The following is a 20,066-nucleotide window of genomic DNA, read 5'->3' on the forward strand; positions in this document are numbered from 1 at the left end:
CAATATGTGATATCACAGCTCACCTCCTCCTCCTGTACAATGACTGATAACACCTCTATATACAGTAGATAACACAGGATTCACCATTCACGATAGGTGATGTCACAGCTCACCTCCTCCTCCTGTACAATGACTGATAACACCTCTATACACAATAGATAACTGTTATGACCTGGTGGTGAGGACAATAATGGACCTGGTGGTTAAGAGCACACGGAATGACCTGATAGTTACTAATAATACAGGACAAGCTCTGAGACGTGGGAACTCTGCTGACCGCAATCACTAATCCTATCACACACACTAGAAATAGCCGTGGATTGCTCCTAACGCTCCCTATGCAACTCGTCACAGCCTAAGGAACTAGCTAGCCCTAAAGATAGAAAAATAAAGCCTACCTTGCCTCAGAGAAATTCCCCAAAGGAACAGGCAGCCCCCCACATATAATGACTGTGAGTTAAGATGAAAATTACAAACACAGAGATGAAAGAGATTTAGCAAAGTGAGGCCCGACTTACTGAACACACAGAGGATAGGAAAGGTAACTTTGCGGTCAGCACAAAAAACTACAAAAAGACCACGCAGAGGGCGCAAAAAGACCCTCCGCACCGACTCCGGTGCGGAGGCGCTCCCTCTGCGTCCCAGAGCTTCCAGCAAGCAAGACAAAAATCAAAATAGCAAGCTGGACAGAAAAAATAGCAAACAGAGAAAAACAAGCAGGAACTTAGCTTCTGCTGGGAAGACAGGTCACAAGAACGATCCAGGAGCGAACTAGACCAATACTGGAACATTGACAGGTGGCATGGAGCAATGATCTAGGTGGAGTTAAATAGAGCAGCCAGCTAACGAATTAACCTCGTCACCTGTGGAAGGAACCTCAGAAGCCGCAGCCCCACTCACAACCACCAGAGGAAGCCCATGGACAGAACCAGCCGAAGTACCATTGATGACCACAGGAGGGAGCTTAACAACAGAATTCACAACAGATAACACCGGATCCATCATTCACAATAGGTGATGTCACAGCTCACCTCCTCCTCCTGTACAATGACTGATAACATCTCTATATACAGTAACATAGTAACATAGTTAGTAAGGCCGAAAAAAGACATTTGTCCATCCAGTTCAGCCTATATTCCATCATAATAAATACCCAGATCTACGTCCTTCTACAGAACCTAATAATTGTATGATACAATATTGTTCTGCTCCAGGAAGACATCCAGGCCTCTCTTGAACCCCTCGACTGAGTTCGCCATCACCACCTCCTCAGGCAAGCAATTCCAGATTCTCACTGCCCTAACAGTAAAGAATCCTCTTCTATGTTGGTGGAAAAACCTTCTCTCCTCCAGACGCAAAGAATGCCCCCTTGTGCCCGTCACCTTCCTTGGTATAAACAGATCCTCAGCGAGATATTTGTATTGTCCCCTTATATACTTATACATGGTTATTAGATCGCCCCTCAGTCGTCTTTTTTCTAGACTAAATAATCCTAATTTCGCTAATCTATCTGGGTATTGTAGTTCTCCCATCCCCTTTATTAATTTTGTTGCCCTCCTTTGTACTCTCTCTAGTTCCATTATATCCTTCCTGAGCACCGGTGCCCAAAACTGGACACAGTACTCCATGTGCGGTCTAACTAGGTAGATAACACAGGATCCACCATTCACAATAGATGATGTCACAGCTCCCCTCCTTATCCTGTACAATGACTGATAACACCTCTATATACAGTAGATAACAAAAGATCCACCATTCACAATAGGTGATGTCACAGCTCACCTCCTCCTCCTGTACAATGACTGATAACACCTTTATATAGAAACCACATACACTTAAAAAATGCCTCACAATCAAAATTAGTGAAAAACAGACAGAGGTCAGCTCACGAATCGGCAGAACACATACATCTTATGGTATCTTACATATGTCATATGTTACCTCAAAGTTGGTAGGGCCACGCAATGTAAATAGTTTTAAAATACCGGTGCAGGTAGGGCACTGTCTGCGACTATCAAAAAAATGTCAAAGCACACTGTATACTCCTATCCCCTTACCACAAATGGAGAGATACAATTACTCCCCCATTTCAAGGGCAATTGCCCAGTGTTAAATCTGGCATGGATAGACCTTATATCCGTATTGAAACGCTAATCCAATCACCAGGGATGGCCCATATAACCTGCATGTATCGCCAGTATCAATATAAGGAAAGTACAAAGCTGCCAAGAAAATCCCCAGACAAACCCCTATTGCATCTCCCGTACGGCCCACACATGAACACAATCAGGAGATCAGAATCTGATCTCATACATATTACCTCTCGGTGTTTGCCGTAATCCTGGCCTCGTGGCACGCTGAACCTCCGTCAACCCCGACGCGCGTTTCGCATCTGCTTCCTCTTGGGGGCGTGTCACAGGTAAGGCGTCACAGAATCTTAAGCGCTAGGGCAGCCAATCAGATTAGCCTCACTGGGCTGTGCGCGATCTCCCGGCCTCCTGTTATCACGGTTAGATACATGGGCTGCAGCACTTAGTTTGGCTGCATTCACATCGGCTGGCTTGTCTTTGTGCTCCCCATGGTTCTGGGAGGAGTGACAAGCCTGCGTTAATTATACCCACCGCAGTGAGTCTAAGTCCCCGTTATGTCTAGGCTGCACTGGGTGTATTTTGGGAGACGCCGCACACAAAGCATTTGATTGGTGGAGGGCTTTGTGAGGAGGGACTCTTTTGGGGCAAGCCCGTTTTCCGCTAATCTGATTGGCTGCCCTAGCGCTTAAGATTCTGTGACGCCTTACCTGTGACACGCCCCCAAGAGGAAGCAGATGCGAAACGCGCGTCGGGGTTGACGGAGGTTCAGCGTGCCACGAGGCCAGGATTACGGCAAACACCGAGAGGTAATATGTATGAGATCAGATTCTGATCTCCTGATTGTGTTCATGTGTGGGCCGTACGGGAGATGCAATAGGGGTTTGTCTGGGGATTTTCTTGGCAGCTTTGTACTTTCCTTATATTGATACTGGCGATACATGCAGGTTATATGGGCCATCCCTGGTGATTGGATTAGCGTTTCAATACGGATATAAGGTCTATCCATGCCAGATTTAACACTGGGCAATTGCCCTTGAAATGGGGGAGTAATTGTATCTCTCCATTTGTGGTAAGGGGATAGGAGTATACAGTGTGCTTTGACATTTTTTTGATAGTCGCAGACAGTGCCCTACCTGCACCGGTATTTTAAAACTATTTACATTGCGTGGCCCTACCAACTTTGAGGTAACATATGACATATGTACGATACCATAAGATGTATGTGTTCTGCCGATTCGTGAGCTGACCTCTGTCTGTTTTTCACTAATTTTGATTGTGAGGCATTTTTTAAGTGTATGTGGTTTTTACATGTTAATAAAGTTATTTGTTTAAATTTAAAACGCTTCTTTACTATGTGGAGTTTAATAACTCTATTAGTGGTATGTATTTAGTATCTTTGGAGTGTTGCCCATCCTGGTTGTAGGGGAAATGGGCTGGTGCTTTGTGCTTACTGTATATTTTGCTGTCTTTTGGCAGTGCACACAGTGGTCCAGTATGGACTTTATGGCCAGAGAATTGACCTGGCGTCAGAAGGCTTCTACTATTTTTCATGCCAATGCCTCTCAATCAGTGACCGATGTTTCCAATACTGATAAGGATTTGATGAAGCAGTATAAAAATTATGTACACAAAAAGACTAAAGTCTGGTGGACTAAAACCACCTTAGAAAATTATGTGAGCAAGAAAATCATCCCTAGGGGATTGCGAGTGCAGTTGTACCCCACCTTTGATCTGGGTGAGCAACAATTAGTGGATCGATGGATGTCGGCTGCTACAGCGTGTTCCCTGGAATTTTTACAAATCATCATAGAGAGTAATTCTTTATCTATTAAAAGAATAGAGGAAGAGATCAACAGATTGGATCTTCTACTCAAAAAAGAGTTGAAGAAGGAACAACTTGAGACCTTTCTCAAAGAAATCACCAATGATTTAGAGAAATGGGAAAAAGATATTTGCTCTGGTAAAATGAAAAAATACTCCAGGGATATGGCTGATTATGAGAACAATAGAATCTACAAGTGGCAAGAGCCTCGTCCCAGTAGAGAGAAGAGGGATTTTAGAGCTACCTCTATCAGTTCTACGTCGTCCATGTCTGATACCGGCACCTCGAACCAGGGTTCTGATACGGTACCATGGAATAAACGTACTAGGTATGGCGGTAACTCAAGATCACATGACTTCTTCAAAAAGAGATCTTATCAAAGGAATGACAAGATGAAGGTAATTAACCTGTCATCACATGTATTATCTGATGAGCAGACGTCTATTCTGGAAAAGGGTCTTACTTTTTGTCCTTCATTTTCTTTAGACCCCTTCACAACAGTGAAGGATCTACATCTCTTTTCGAGGAAGCTCATTTTAAAGAGGTTACATTACAAAGGGCAGGGTGACACCACTTTTGAGACTGAGGAGGAGAGGGAGACTTTGGCTAATTTGGAAGCTTTGGAGCTGGAAAGCAACCCCATAGAGGTGAGTGGGTTCCCCGACCATCTGGTTGGGAAACCAAAGAAATTTCCACCTTTGAATATTTGCCCAGCGGTAGAGGTTTTTACCAGGTTAGTGGCTGGTGATATTGAGAGACTGGCTCAGAAGGGCTTTGGCCCATCCAATATTGGGCAGTCTGAGAAAAAGGCTCTTGACATCCTCAAAGGATGGGGGGATGTAGTCTTCAAACCAGCCGATAAAGGCGGAAATTTGGTAATTTGGCCTCATACATTGTATGAAAAACAAGCTTACAAGTTGCTAAACAACAAAGATTGCTACAAGAAGTTGAGTGGGAATCCCATGAAACTTTTTCAGGACCAACTAAGTGATATTTTAGAAAGGGCATTTCAGGAAGGCATAATCCCTAAAAGACTGTGGGAATTGATTAGAAATATGCATCCTAGGATGCCTACACTATATCTCTTACCTAAGATACACAAGGACCCCGTTGACCCCCCAGGGAGACCTATTGTGTCGGGCAACGGTGGTCTTTGTGAGGTTATCACCCAAGTCTTGGATTATTACCTAAAGCCGCTGGTTACACAACTGCCTTCATTTATTAAAGACACGACAGCAGCCCTACGTAGATTAGACAACCTCCATCTTGGTCCTACTAGCGTTATGGTCACTGCCGACGTGGAGGCACTTTATACCTCCATTAGGCATGTGGATGGGATAAGAGCGGTGGGTTGGTACTTGGAATGTAGCAATTTGGATAGAAAGCTCATACAATTACTGTTGCAATTACTCGAATTTGTACTTTCACACAATGTCTTTTTCTTTGGGCGTGGCACGTATTTGCAGTTACAGGGCACCGCTATGGGGGCCAGCTGTGCCCCCTCCTATGCAAACCTTTTTCTGGGGGCTTGGGAAAGGGACATCTTTATGAGTAATCCCATCCCCCAGAGTCATCTCATCCAAGAATGGATGAGATATATTGATGATATTTGGTTTGTATGGGAGGGGAGCACTGCGGAGCTCAATGCCCTGATGACTAATTTGAATAAGAACAATTTAAACATTAAGCTTACCTTCAAGTATGGGAGGTCGGTTGATTTTTTGGACATACGGATACGTGCCCGCCCGGAGGGCGACATTGTGACTGATGTGTTTCGGAAAAGCACTGCTACCAATTCTTTGCTTCATGCTCGGTCGGCACATTTGCCGTCTACAATTAGGGGCATCCCTATTGGCCAGTTTTTGCGGGTCTGCCGCATTTGTTCGAGTGAAGCGAATTTTGTGACCCAATCAGAGGATCTAGCGGACAGATTTTTTCAGCGTGGATATGGTAACAAAACAATTAGGAGAGGGCTCCGGAGAGCTCAAAATACATCTAGAGATATTCTGCTATATGGTAACAACAGTAGTACAGTGAGGGATGCAAAGGATCAAGTACGATTTATAACAGGATATCATAACAAATGGCATGACTTCAGGCATATTGTGGAAAAACACTGGGCCGTTTTACACACGGATCCAATTTTAAAGTCAATTTTACCCCCAAAGCCGGATATAGTAGCTAAAAGATCAAGGAATATCCGTGACATTCTAGTGCATAGTCACTATGAACCAGAAAAGAAGAAGACTTTGGGTCAGAACTTGGTGGGCTTTTTTCCGTGCGGCCGGTGCAAGGTCTGTGCCAACAATTCGCCAACTTTGATGGATCGAGGGTATTTGAGATCCGGAACTTCATTTCCTGTTCATCAAAGGGGGTGATTTACCACTCCACCTGCCCTTGTGGAAAGGTGTATATCGGCCTTACCACGAGGGAATTAAAGCTACGGATCCGGGAGCATGTGCGGGACATAGAGAGAGCGGCAACGGTAGAGGATTTTGCCAATTTAAAAACACTCCCAAGGCACTATAAAAAGTACCACGAATGTGATCCTCGGTTTATGACAGTAAAAGGCATAGATCTCGTGACCGTTGGTCCGAGGGGTGGAGATTTAAGCAAAACCCTGGCACAAGTGGAGAGCCGGTGGATTTACCGGCTGGGGACCTTGGCTCCACAGGGATTAAATGAAAACTTAGGCTTTAGTTCTTTTCTGTGAGTAAGTAGCATTTCTGGTCTTTTTGTATATATCTTGGGTCTGATCGGTCCTTTTATTTGTCTTTATGTTTTTAGGTGTCTTTGGTTAGGTTTTTTTGTATTTGGCTGTTTTTAATTTGAGTTATTTACTTCCAGAATCTGCACACCATTTGGTCTCGGATACTGTTGTGACCCGGAAGATTTCCACCTCAAATCCTGTGGGAGGATCCCTGGAATTCCATCAGTGGTTCTAATGGGATTACCAGTTATTGCGGGATATGGACCAGTACCTGAGAATCTGCACACCATTTGATCTTGGATGCTGTTGTGACCCGGAAGTTTTCCACTATTCTATGGGAGGATCCCCGGAATTCCATCAGTGGTCCTAACGGGATTATCAGTTACTACGTGATACGGACTAGTACCTGGGGTTTGTACCTATCAGTCAGGGTGGTACCCGGGAGTATTTTTATTCAAAACCCTGTGGGAGGATCCCCGGAACCTCATCAGTAGCACTAATGGACTTACCAGCTCTATAATGTTATGGACCAGTTCCCGAGGATTGTACTTACCTATCGACACAGTTTTTCGGCACCTATCATCAAATATGGTCATAATTTTTTATTTGTATTTATGGACATGTATATATATTATGGCTGTATGAGGTCTTGACAGGGATATTAAATAGGTCCCCCATGACGAGTAGTATTCGCGTGTGGACGCATAGTGTGCCCGTTCTCAGGGGGGTACGTGCATGTTAATTGTAACCACAGCGCCCATTCTTGTCTCCCTGGGGATTACCACGCTATAGATTAGGTTTATGGGGATGACAGGTGATCTGCCCTATGTGGAGGGTCCGGCTGTGCACCGGTGTCCAAGATGTGCTACTGGGATTTGGTATATATGGGATTTATGCGTTTGGGTAGTCGCTACGAGATATGCGTGTGCCTAGTGACTGGGGTGCTGGGGATCATGCAGAGGGTGATGGTACGATCGGCGCCTCCACCTGCAGGGGTGGCCCCGTCAGTGCCTCACTGGGCTGTGCGCGATCTCCCGGCCTCCTGTTATCACGGTTAGATACATGGGCTGCAGCACTTAGTTTGGCTGCATTCACATCGGCTGGCTTGTCTTTGTGCTCCCCATGGTTCTGGGAGGAGTGACAAGCCTGCGTTAATTATACCCACCGCAGTGAGTCTAAGTCCCCGTTATGTCTAGGCTGCACTGGGTGTATTTTGGGAGACGCCGCACACAAAGCATTTGATTGGTGGAGGGCTTTGTGAGGAGGGACTCTTTTGGGGCAAGCCCGTTTTCCGCTAATCTGATTGGCTGCCCTAGCGCTTAAGATTCTGTGACGCCTTACCTGTGACACGCCCCCAAGAGGAAGCAGATGCGAAACGCGCGTCGGGGTTGACGGAGGTTCAGCGTGCCACGAGGCCAGGATTACGGCAAACACCGAGAGGTAATATGTATGAGATCAGATTCTGATCTCCTGATTGTGTTCATGTGTGGGCCGTACGGGAGATGCAATAGGGGTTTGTCTGGGGATTTTCTTGGCAGCTTTGTACTTTCCTTATATTGATACTGGCGATACATGCAGGTTATATGGGCCATCCCTGGTGATTGGATTAGCGTTTCAATACGGATATAAGGTCTATCCATGCCAGATTTAACACTGGGCAATTGCCCTTGAAATGGGGGAGTAATTGTATCTCTCCATTTGTGGTAAGGGGATAGGAGTATACAGTGTGCTTTGACATTTTTTTGATAGTCGCAGACAGTGCCCTACCTGCACCGGTATTTTAAAACTATTTACATTGCGTGGCCCTACCAACTTTGAGGTAACATATGACATATGTACGATACCATAAGATGTATGTGTTCTGCCGATTCGTGAGCTGACCTCTGTCTGTTTTTCACTAATTTTGATTGTGAGGCATTTTTTAAGTGTATGTGGTTTTTACATGTTAATAAAGTTATTTGTTTAAATTTAAAACGCTTCTTTACTATGTGGAGTTTAATAACTCTATTAGTGGTATGTATTTAGTATCTTTGGAGTGTTGCCCATCCTGGTTGTAGGGGAAATGGGCTGGTGCTTTGTGCTTACTCTACCTTTATATAGAGTAGATAACACAAGATCCACCATTCACAATATGTGATATCACAGCTGACCTCCTCCTCCTGTACAATGACTGATAACACCTCTATATACAGTAGATTACACAGGATTCACCATTCACGATAGGTGATGTCACAGCTTACCTCCTCCTGTACAATGATTGATAACACCTCTATATACAGTAGATTACACAGGATTCACCATTCACAATAGGTGATATCACAGCTCACCTCCTCCTGTACAATGACTGATAACACCTCTATATACAGTAAATAACAGGATCCATCATTCACAATAGGTGATATCACAGCTCACCTCCTCCTGTTCAATGACTGATAACACCTCTATATACAGTAGATAACAGGATCCATCATTCACAATAGGTGATATAACAGCTCACCTCCTCCTGTACAATGACTGATAACACCTCTATATACAGTAGATAACACAGGATCCACCATTCACAATAGATGATGTCACAGCTCACCTCCTCCTCCTGTACAATGACTGATAACACCTCTATATACAGTAGATAACACAAGATCCACCATTCACAATAGGTGATGTCACAGCTCACCTCCTCCTCCTGTACAATGCCTGATAACACCTCTATATAGAGTAGATAAGACAAGATCCACATTCACAATGGGTGATATCACAGCTCACCTCCTCCTCCTGTACAATGACTGATAACACCTCTATATACAGTAGATAACACAAGATCCACCATTCACAATAGGTGATATCACAGCTCACCTCCTCCTCCTGTACAATGACTGATAACACCTCTATACACAGTAGATAACACAGGATCCACCATTCACAATAGGTGATGTCACAGCTCACCTCCTCCTCCTGTACAATGACTGATAACACCTCTATATAGAGTAGATAACACAAGATCTGTTATGATCCGGTGACCTTGGAGACGCATGAATAACTTTCACTGGAGTAGGTGGTAACTGTACTGACCGCAATCCTGATCTGACACCGCAACTAGAAGTAGCCGTGGGGTGTGCCTAACAAACCCTAGACACCATGTCACAGCCGGAGAACTAAATACCCCTATAGATGGAAATAGGAATACTATCTTGCCTCAGAGCAGAACCCCAAAGAATAGGCAGCCCCCCACGAATATTGACTGTGAGTAGGAGAGGAAAGACACACGTAGGCAGAAAACAGGATTTAGCAAAAGAGGCCACTCTAGCTAATATAGGAAAGGATAGGACAGCATACTATGCGGTCAGTATTAAAACCCTTCCAAAAATATCCACAGCAGATTATACAAAAAATTCCTCCATCTAACTAAAGACGTGGAACGTATATCAGCAACTACAGAGAATCCTACACTCAGAGCAGGAATACAATCAAAAAACAAGCACACAGCTTGTGTGCCAAAGAAAAAGAAACAGACACTTATCTTTGCTGAATTGGCAGCTAAGCAGGAGAAGCCAGACAGAGATCCAACACTTCCCAAGAAACATTGACAACTGCCAAGGACTAATGAATCCTGCAAACCTAAATACCCTAGTCAGAATTGCAATCTGCAGAAACACCTGACCATGACTGCAGCCCTGGGACAACTGCATTACCACCTACAACCACCGGAGGGAGCCCAAAAGCAGAATTCACAACAAAGATCCACCATTCACAATATGTGATATCACAGCTCACCTCCTCCTCCTGTACAATGACTGATAACACCTCTATATACAGTAGATTACACAGGATTCACCATTCACGATAGGTGATGTCACAGCTCACCTCCTCCTCCTGTACAATGACTGATAACACCTCTATACACAATAGATAACACCGGATCCATCATTCACAATAGGTGATGTCACAGCTCACCTCCTCCTCCTGTACAATGACTGATAACACCTCTATATACAGTAGATAACACAGGATCCACCATTCACAATAGGTGATGTCACAGCTCACCTCCTCCTCCTGTACAATGACTGATAACACCTATATACAGTAGACTACACAGGATCCACCATTCACAATAGGTGATGTCACAGCTCACCTCCTCCCCCTCCTGTACAATGACTGATACATCTCTATATACAGTATATAACACAAGGTCCACCATTCACTATATGTGATATCACATCTCACCTCCTCCTCCTGTGCAATGACTGATAACACCTCTATATACAGTAGATTACACAGGATTCACCATTCATGATAGGTGATGTCACAGCTCACCTCCTCCTGTACAATGACTGATAACACCTCTATACACAATAGATAACACCGGATCCATCATTCACAATAGGTGATGTCGCAGCTCACCTCCTCCTCCTGTACAATGACTGATAACACCTCTAGACACAATAGATAACACCAGATCCATCATTCACAATATGTGATATCACAGCTCACCTCCTTCTCCTGTACAATGACTGATAACACCTCTATATACAGTAGATAACACAGGATCCACCATTCACAATATGTGATGTCACAGCTCACCTCCTCCTCCTGTACAATGACTGATAACACCTCTATACACAATAGATAACACCAGATCCATCATTCACAATATGTGATATCACAGCTCACCTCCTCCTCCTGTACAATGACTGATAACACCTATATACAGTAGACTACACAGGATCCACCATTCACAATAGGTGATGTCACAGCTCACCTCCTCCCCCTCTTGTACAATTACTGATAACACGTCTATATAAAGTAGATAACACATGATCCACCTTTCACAATAGGTGATGTCACAGCTCACCTCCTCCTCCTGTACAATGACTGATAACACCTCTATATACAGTAGATTACACAGGATTCACCATTCACGATAGGTGATGTCACAGCTCACCTTCTCCTGTACAATGACTGATAACACCTCTATATACAGTAGATAACACAGGATCCACCATTCACAATACGTGATGTCACAGCTCACCTCCTCCTCCTGTACAATGACTGATAACACCTCTATATACAGTAGACTACACAGGATTCACCATTCACGATAGGAGATGTCACAGCTCACCTCCTCCTCCTGTACAATGACTGATAACACCCCTATATACAATAGATAACACAGGATCCACCAATCACGATAGGTGATGTCACAGCTCACCTCCTCCTCCTGTACAATGACTGATAACACCTCTATATACAATAGATAACACAGGATCCACCAATCACAATAGGTGATGTCACAGCTCACTTCCTCCTCCTGTACAATGACTGATAACACCTCTATATACAGTAGATAACCCAGGATCCACCATTCACAATAGATGATGTCACAGCTCACCTCCTCCTCCTGTACAATGACTGATAACACCTCTATATACAGTAGATAACACAGGATCCATCATTCACAATCAGTGATGTCACAGCTCACCTCCTCCTCCTGTACAATGCCTGATAACACCTCTATATACAGTAGATTACACAGGAGTCACCATTCACGATAGGAGATGTCACAGCTCACTTCCTCCTCCTGTACAATAACTGATAACACCTCTATATACAATAGATAACACAGGATCCACCATTCACGATAGGTGATGTCACAGCTCACCTCCTCCTCCTGTACAATGACTGATAACACCTCTATTTACAATAGATAACACAGGATCCACCAATCACAATAGGTGATGTCACAGCTCACTTCCTCCTCCTGTACAATGACTGATAACACCTCTATATACAGTAGATAACCCAGGATCCACCATTCACAATAGATGATGTCACAGCTCACCTCCTCCTCCTGTACAATGACTGATAACACCTCTATATACAGTAGATAACACAGGATCCATCATTCACAATCAGTGATGTCACAGCTCACCTCCTCCTCCTGTACAATGCCTGATAACACCTCTATATACAGTAGATTACACAGGATTCACCATTCACGATAGGTGATGTCACAGCTCACCTCCTCCCCCTGTACAATGACTGATAACACCTCTATATACAATAGATAACACAGGATCCAACAATCACAATAGGTGATGTCACAGCTCACCTCCTCCTCCTGTATAATGACTGATAACACCTCTATATACAATAGATAACACAGGATCCACCATTCACAATAGATGATGTCACAGCTCACCTCCTCCTCCTGTACAATGACTGATAACACCTCTATATACAGTAGATAACACAGGATCCATCATTCACAATCAGTGATGTCACAGCTCACCTCCTCCTCCTGTACAATGAGTTTTGAACACACTCATTAGATGCTTCAGAGCAAAAGATGAGGTCAGGATCCGACCATTGTGGCTAATTTACATGTGTTACTTCCTGAAAACTGAGATGCTAGAGTCTAAAAAAAAGTAGCAGCAGTCGGTGTGAAAACCGCAAGATTTTTTTTTTATGAAGAAAATTGGGGCAATACTAAACCCAAGACAAATAGTAGGAAATAGCAACTTGGGAGATCTAAAAATTAACTTTTACTGGGTAATATGATCAAAAAATTATCCCACAAAAAAAACAACAAACAACATATAAAGTGCAAATGTGCCAATAGTGTAATAACACAAAGAACTGTATAAAAGGTGGGGAATGGCCACTATGGTACGTGAAGAAAATGGAGTGATATCTTAAAGGCATGTGGCCACAGCAATAATGTTCCAGCTCACTCAATACTTATTGTATCAGAGACCTAAAAGGCGAAGTGGTCTCTCCTGAAAGGTGACACGTGAGCTAGTCAAAATCATAGCAGCAAGTAGATATTCATATGTAGCAAATTAAATAATAACCATCTGGGGTTATTTACTAAGATTTTTTTTTTACTTTTTAATACTGATTGTAATATAGAAAAAAAAACTTTAAAAACAAATAAGTAAAATAAAAATGCAGTAAACACATAAACGCTTGTTTTAAACATGAGGCCATTTTCTGATGACATTTTCCCTTTAAGGCATAACCCGGCCATATAATTTGCATTCTGTTTTTGAATTCTAACTGTATCAACTGACGTTTTGTATCGACTGTTTATGGGTTTCCATGGTGACAGACTACAAACTCTGTGTAGTCAGACCCTGCAGGGAGGTGGGGAAGTCACTCGTAAAGCATATATATATAAAGGTATTATGACAGCATTATTTTTCTGCCCTTAAAGCACCAGCTTGCTCTCTCACCCTCCGTCCTCAGCTCTGTGCTGTCTTCGGTCAGCAGGTAAATCCACCTGCGGGGAACACACGACCCGTCTTTACTGGAAATAAAATGAGAGAACTTGATGGAGATAGATGGAAAGAAGAACAAAAATAAGAAGCAGATTTTTTTAGCAGATGAAAATTACTTTTTTTTCCCCCCCTATCAAAAATAATTTTTTACCCCCCCAGGACAACCCCTTTAAGGACTGAAGAGAAGCACATTGGCCTACATTTATTAAAGAGGATATCTATCTCTTCTGAGGTTTCAGTAAACACTATGGAATAACGGTCCTGGAGAATCGTCTTGTGTTGTTCCTCCATTATTCCTCCTGGAAATAAATGGATTAATTGACAACTGGGCGGTAACCATTCCACTTTTTTTTTAAAGGGAGTTTCTACATCCAATGAGTTTAACCAGTGTCAAACTGCAGAGGAACATATCACGTAAAAAAAAAAAAAAAAAGGTACCACCCAGTTGTCAATTTATTCATGTTTTCAAGAGGGGAATAGCATGAAAAGATGATCCAGTGATGGAGGCCCAAAGACAGGCGAGTACATTGGAGGCTTCTAGATAGTGGGGGTCCTTGCGGCGATTGCCCTATTTGCCCCTCACTATTAAAGGGGCTCAATACCAGTTTAGATGGAGGGCACAAGGAAGAGGGGGTGAGAGAGCGAAGGCAGAAGTGGTCGAGAGGACCCCGAGACAGCGAGAGAGACAGACGAGGAGTCTCACATTCTGATGGACGCTCTGAACTCCAGTTTCTCCGTCTCTGCGCTTCCCCGGACTAAGAACTGTCCGTTATCCATCACCTTGAAGATGTCCAGCGCTCCGGTCCCCGATTCTGCCGCCGCTGCCAAGAAATACCAGCTCCCCATGTACTGCAATGGGAACTGCCAGAACTTTAATGCAAGGATATGAACAAGGAACCCCAAAATCTTAAAGCACCCCTCCACCTCCACCTTCTAAACATTACAATTACCGAACTTCAGAAACGTAATAACATTTTATATTTGCGTCCTATTCTTCTCTTTGGGATTGAGAGAGGCAGTATTTAATTTTTGTTAAAGGGGTTGTCCATCTTTGGGCGCCATTTTTTTTTTTACTTTTGCATTTGAGGCTAAATTTTATTTGATTTTTTTCAGTTGGGTTCATTGAAAAAATGTCAACATTTACCTTTCTATAGCTTTTGATTTTCACGGTTTATTGCTGGCTGCAGAATGAGGTAACTGAGAATCCTTCAGTGAGCTCATTCAGATTTAATGAAGGGAGAGTTTATTACTCTTTTATCTGTTGTTTTTTTTTTTTTTCTTATCCCTTCTAGGCCGATTTATGACCTAAGACTACATCAAAGTTGAATGTGCTGGGAAATACAAGAGCCTGTAAAAGCCAAACGGTGCAACATTTTATTTTTTTTTAATGAAAACCAATAGCAAAAATTCTTTTTAGCCCCAAATACATGAAAGTGGACAATCCCTTTAACATGAAGGGGCCTCAACTATAAGTGACGGGCCTGGGCCTACCTTTTAGGGGTCAACTACAGCTTACTTAGAAGGTCTCTACAGTTTTTTTCTTCTCAAGCTGCAGAAAGTTGAATCTTCTTGTAATTTGACCCCCGGCTCCTATTGACATGTGTGGGTGTCTGTGTGCTTAGTAAGCGGAAATCTTATGGGCCTCACTAGACAAATATTGCCATATAGAAAAACACCGTAGATTGGAAAAAAAAGCCTGGGAGATTGGGAATGAGCCCTTGCCCCCACTGGATTTCCTACCTATGGAAAACCCTTTGAAATGTAAAGTGCTATACACCCCTGTAGTCGCCATAGTCATACATACATTCTTCTTTGAGCCCAAAACCAATATGGCGGCACATAGACGCCCCATGTTTCCATATTACAGAGCCCCAGATACTCTGAATGGTGATATATTTTATTACAAAAATATTACCCCTCTTTTGACCTCTATGGGTCACATATTTTTTTTTTTTGCCTGGGGTTAATGCCGCCGTTCTCCTGAATCCGGCGATGTCTTTCTTTTCGTCCTGCGCCTCTCTGTTCCTGAGATATGGCCTCTTCTTCCCTCTCGTTATCCAAGTGGGCGTCATCCTAAGGAAGAATTGAAAACCACGCCCATTTGCCTAAACTGACTACATTTTTAGACAGGGGAAGAAGAGGCCATATCTCAGGAACGGAGGTGCGCAGGAAGAAAAGAAAAACATCGCCGGATTCAGGAGAACGGCGGCATTTACATCATGAATAGAATATTATATATTTATGTGACGGGTGTTCTTTATATCTGAAAATCAGTGGTGGTCCAAAATTATGGACATCTCCTCTTCATGAGTATTTATGGCGATACCACAAGATCATTTTGAATTTCCGATCACAGTAAATGACGGCGCATCCTAGAGTGTCGGATCTGACGTAGATCTCTAGGGGCCACAGAGCTGGTCGGGCCGCTGCGTTCATTTCCTGCACAGAGAATGTTCAGGAGCGCTGCTGTGAAGGGGGAAACAGCTGAAGGGTCAGACCCCCACAGATCGCAATGTTGTGATCAGCCCGTGCTTAAAGGCTAGATGCATACATGCGTGTGTCAGGGTTTGTTGTATTGACCGGCCACGGGTCTCCTGACCTGAGCTTGACAACCTCATAAGAAGACGACAAGATAGTGTCAGGAGACCCACGGTCGGTCCATTCATAACACCGCGAAAATGTGAGGCTGTCACGTTTGTGTCAGGAGACCTGCGGTCTGTCCGTGCATCACACCATGAAAGTTTGAGGCTGTCAAGTCAGGTCAGACGACTTATGGACGGTCCATGCATTGGACCGCGAAAGTGTGAGGCTGTGAAGAACATATCAGGAGACCCCTGACCAGTCCATGCATCAGGCCGCAAAGGTATGAGGCTGTCAGGTTCATGTCAGGAGACCTCTGACTGGTCTGTGCATCAGACAGCAAAAGTATAAGGCTGTGAAGTTAGTGTCAGGAGACCCACGGCCAGTTCATGCATCAGACCACGAATGTATGAGGCTGTCAAGTACATATCAGGAGACCCATGGCCAGTCCGTGCATCAGACCACGAATGTATGAGGCTGTCAAGTACATATCAGGAGACCCATGGCCAGTCCGTGCATCAGACCATGAATGTATGAGGCTGTCACGTTTGTGTCAGGAGACCCTCGGTCAGTCCGTGCATCACACCGCGAAAGTGTGAGGCTGTCAAGTTCAGGTCAGATGACTCTTGGACGGTCCATGCGTTGGACCGCGAAAGTATGAGGCTGTCAAGTACATATCAGGAGACCCATGGCCAGTCCATGCATCAGGCCGCGAAGGTATGAGGCTGTCAAGTTCACGTCAGGAGACCTCTGACCGGTCTGTGCATCAGACAGCAAAAGTATAAGGCTGTGAAGTTAGTGTCAGGAGACCCACGGCCAGTTCATGCATCAGACCACGAATGTATGAGGCTGTCAAGTACATATCAGGAGACCCATGGCCAGTCCGTGCATCAGGCCGCGAAGGTATGAGGCTGTCAAGTTATTGTCAGGAGACACATGGCCAGTTCATGCATAAGACCATAAGATGTATGAGGCTGACACATTCGTGTCAGGAGACCCTCGGTCGGTCTGTGCATTGGACAGCGAAAGTACGAGGCTGTTAAGTTCGTGTCAGGAGACCCGCGGCCAGTCCGTGCATCAGACCGCGAAAATATGAGGTTGTCACGTTTGTGTCAGGAGACTTGCGACTGGTCTGTGCATCAGACCGCGAAAGTATGAGGCTGTCACGTTTGTGTCAGGAGACTCGTGGCCGGTCCGTGCATTGGACAGCGAAAGTAGAATGCTGTTAAGTTCGTGTAAGGAGACCCGCGGCCAGTCCTTGCATCAGACCTCGAAAGTACAAGGCTGTTAAATTCGTGTCAGGAGACCCGTAGTCGGTCCATGCATCAAACAAGAAAGAGCCCTCGCGAGCAGGGTCCTCTCTCCTCCTGTACCAGTTAGGACTTGTATTGTTCAAGATTATTGTACTTGTTTTATTATGTATACCCCTCCTTACATGTAAAGCGCCATGGAATAAATGGCGCTATAATAATAAATAATAATAATAAACCCATCCGGCCTAACACTCTATGATAGGAACACCACTTTCAATGATGCTCCTGGATCGAAGCCTCCACGACCATTTGGTTACCTCTGTCCTGTTGATGCGTGACGCCGACAGTTGGTCGTTCCTGTCACAACGAGGTTTGGAGTCGAAGATGAGTCCATAAAAGTAGAGGAAATACCGCCATGCGCTGACGATCATTTCTGGAGCGTCTCTGTCAGTCAGTAATGTGTGACTGCTCCGGGGACTGTATGTCTCTTCTGTCCGCCTTCTCCCGGCCTCTTATCTCTCGGGACCTTGCTCCTTTTTCACTTTTTTTGTTTATTTTTGCCCACTGGCAGACCCTTGTTCTCTGCGTCCGTCAATCATTAACTCCCGGCCGATGGTCAGTTTACAGAGTAGGCCGACATGCCCAATATCTTAATGAGAAAGATAATGAGAGCCCGTAATAAAGAAGCATAATGGTGGCCAAAGGCCCGAATAGGTGGACTGTTGCTTAGCAACAAAAACATGGCCATAATGGGCCTCCAGAACTCTTTTAACCCCTTCACGCTCTATGACACACTATTACATCATGCAGTGGATGTGGGTGCACGGAGCTGAGCCCACTCCATACTGGGCAGGAGGCGGCTGTGTCATACAGCCAGCACCTATTGCTAATAGCAGCCATTATACTAAGCTCTGATTGCTGCTATTTAACCCCTTAAATGCCACTGTCAATCTCTAACAGGGGCATTTCATGAGTCAAATGCGGCCTAGACTCAATAGACCCCCTTGTGACATGATCGTGGGGTGCTGAGTGGTTGCCGTGGCAGCCAGAGGCCTGCTGAAAGCCCTGATGATGCCATCTTGATGCCAGGTTTCATTCCTATCAAAGGAGTTCAGGTATGGGGGCTAAACAATAAAAAGTAATAAATATATATATATATAAATATTTCAGTCGATCCTTTTTCTAGTTCATAATATACACTGCTCAAAAAAATAAAGGGAACACGTAAACAACAGAATCTAACTCCAAGTAAATCAAACTTCTGTGAAATCAAATTGTCCACTTAGGAAGCAACACTGTTTGACAATCGATTTCACATGCTGCTGTGCAAATTGAATAGAAAACAGATGGAAATTATTGGCAATTATTGGTAATTATCAAGACACCCTCAATAAAGGAGTGGTTCTGCAGGTGGGGACCACAGACCACATCTCAGTACCAATACTTTATGGTTGATGTTTTGGTCACTTTTGAATGTTGGTTGTGCTTTCACACTTGTGGTAGCATGAGACCGGCTCTACAACCCACACAAGTGGCTCAGGTAGTGCAGCTCATCCAGGATGGCACATCAATGCGAGCTGTGGCAAGAAGGTTTGCTGTCTGTCAGCGTAGTGTCCAGAGGCAGGAGACAGGCCAGTACACCAGGAGACGTGGAGGGGGCCATAGGAGGGCAACAACCCAGCAGCAGGACCGCTACCTCAGCCTTTGTGCAACGGGAACAGGAGGAGCACTGCCAGAGTCCTGCAAAATGACCTCCAGCAGGCCACAAATGTGCATGTGTCTGCACAAACGGTTAAAAACTGACTCCATGAGGATGGCCTGAGTGCCCGACGTCCACAGATGGGGGTTGTGCTCACACCTTGCAGGACGATTGGCATTTGCCACAGAACACCAGGATTGGCAAATTTGCCAATGGCGCCCTGTGCTCTTCACAGATGAAAGCAGGTTCACACTGAGCACGTGACAGACGTGACAGAGTCTGGAGACGCCGTGGAGAGCGATCTGCTGCCTGCAACATCATTCAGCATGACCGGTTTGGCAGTGGGTCAGTAATGGTGTGGGGTGGCATTTCTTTGGAGGGCCGCACAGCCCTCCATGTGCTCGCCAGAGGTAGCCTGACTGCCATTAGGTACCGAGATGAGATCCTCAGACCCTCAGACCCATTGTGAGACCATATGCTGGTGCGGATAGCCCTGGGTTCCTCCTAATACAGGACAATGCCAGACCTCATGTGGCTGGAGTGTGTCAGCAGTTCCTGCAAGATGAAGGCATTGAAGCTATGGACTGGCCCGCCCGTTCCCCAGACCTGAATCCGATTGAGCACATCTGGGACATCGT

The 20,066-nt window shown here is 44.6% G+C and overlaps 1 protein-coding gene across 2 annotated transcripts in view; it reads right to left on the reverse strand.

Moving 5' to 3' along the window:
• APOM (apolipoprotein M) overlaps positions 1-18,215 on the reverse strand; it is a 31,857-nt gene extending 13,642 nt beyond the window's left edge. The window contains exons 1-3 of one of the 2 annotated variants that reach the window (XM_069755437.1): positions 18,047-18,215; positions 14,600-14,757; positions 13,852-13,925 (exon numbers count right to left, since the gene is read on the reverse strand). In XM_069755437.1, coding sequence (XP_069611538.1) covers positions 13,852-13,925; positions 14,600-14,757; positions 18,047-18,160 — 346 coding nt within the window. In that variant the 5' untranslated portion in view covers positions 18,161-18,215. The remainder of the gene's footprint in view (positions 1-13,851; positions 13,926-14,599; positions 14,758-18,046) is intronic. The other variant, XM_069755438.1, reaches the window with a different exon arrangement.
• Positions 18,216-20,066: the final 1,851 nt, after the last annotated feature.

This window comes from Ranitomeya imitator, chromosome 2 (genome assembly GCF_032444005.1).
Source record: "Ranitomeya imitator isolate aRanImi1 chromosome 2, aRanImi1.pri, whole genome shotgun sequence".
NCBI classification, from domain to species: Eukaryota; Metazoa; Chordata; class Amphibia; order Anura; family Dendrobatidae; genus Ranitomeya; species Ranitomeya imitator.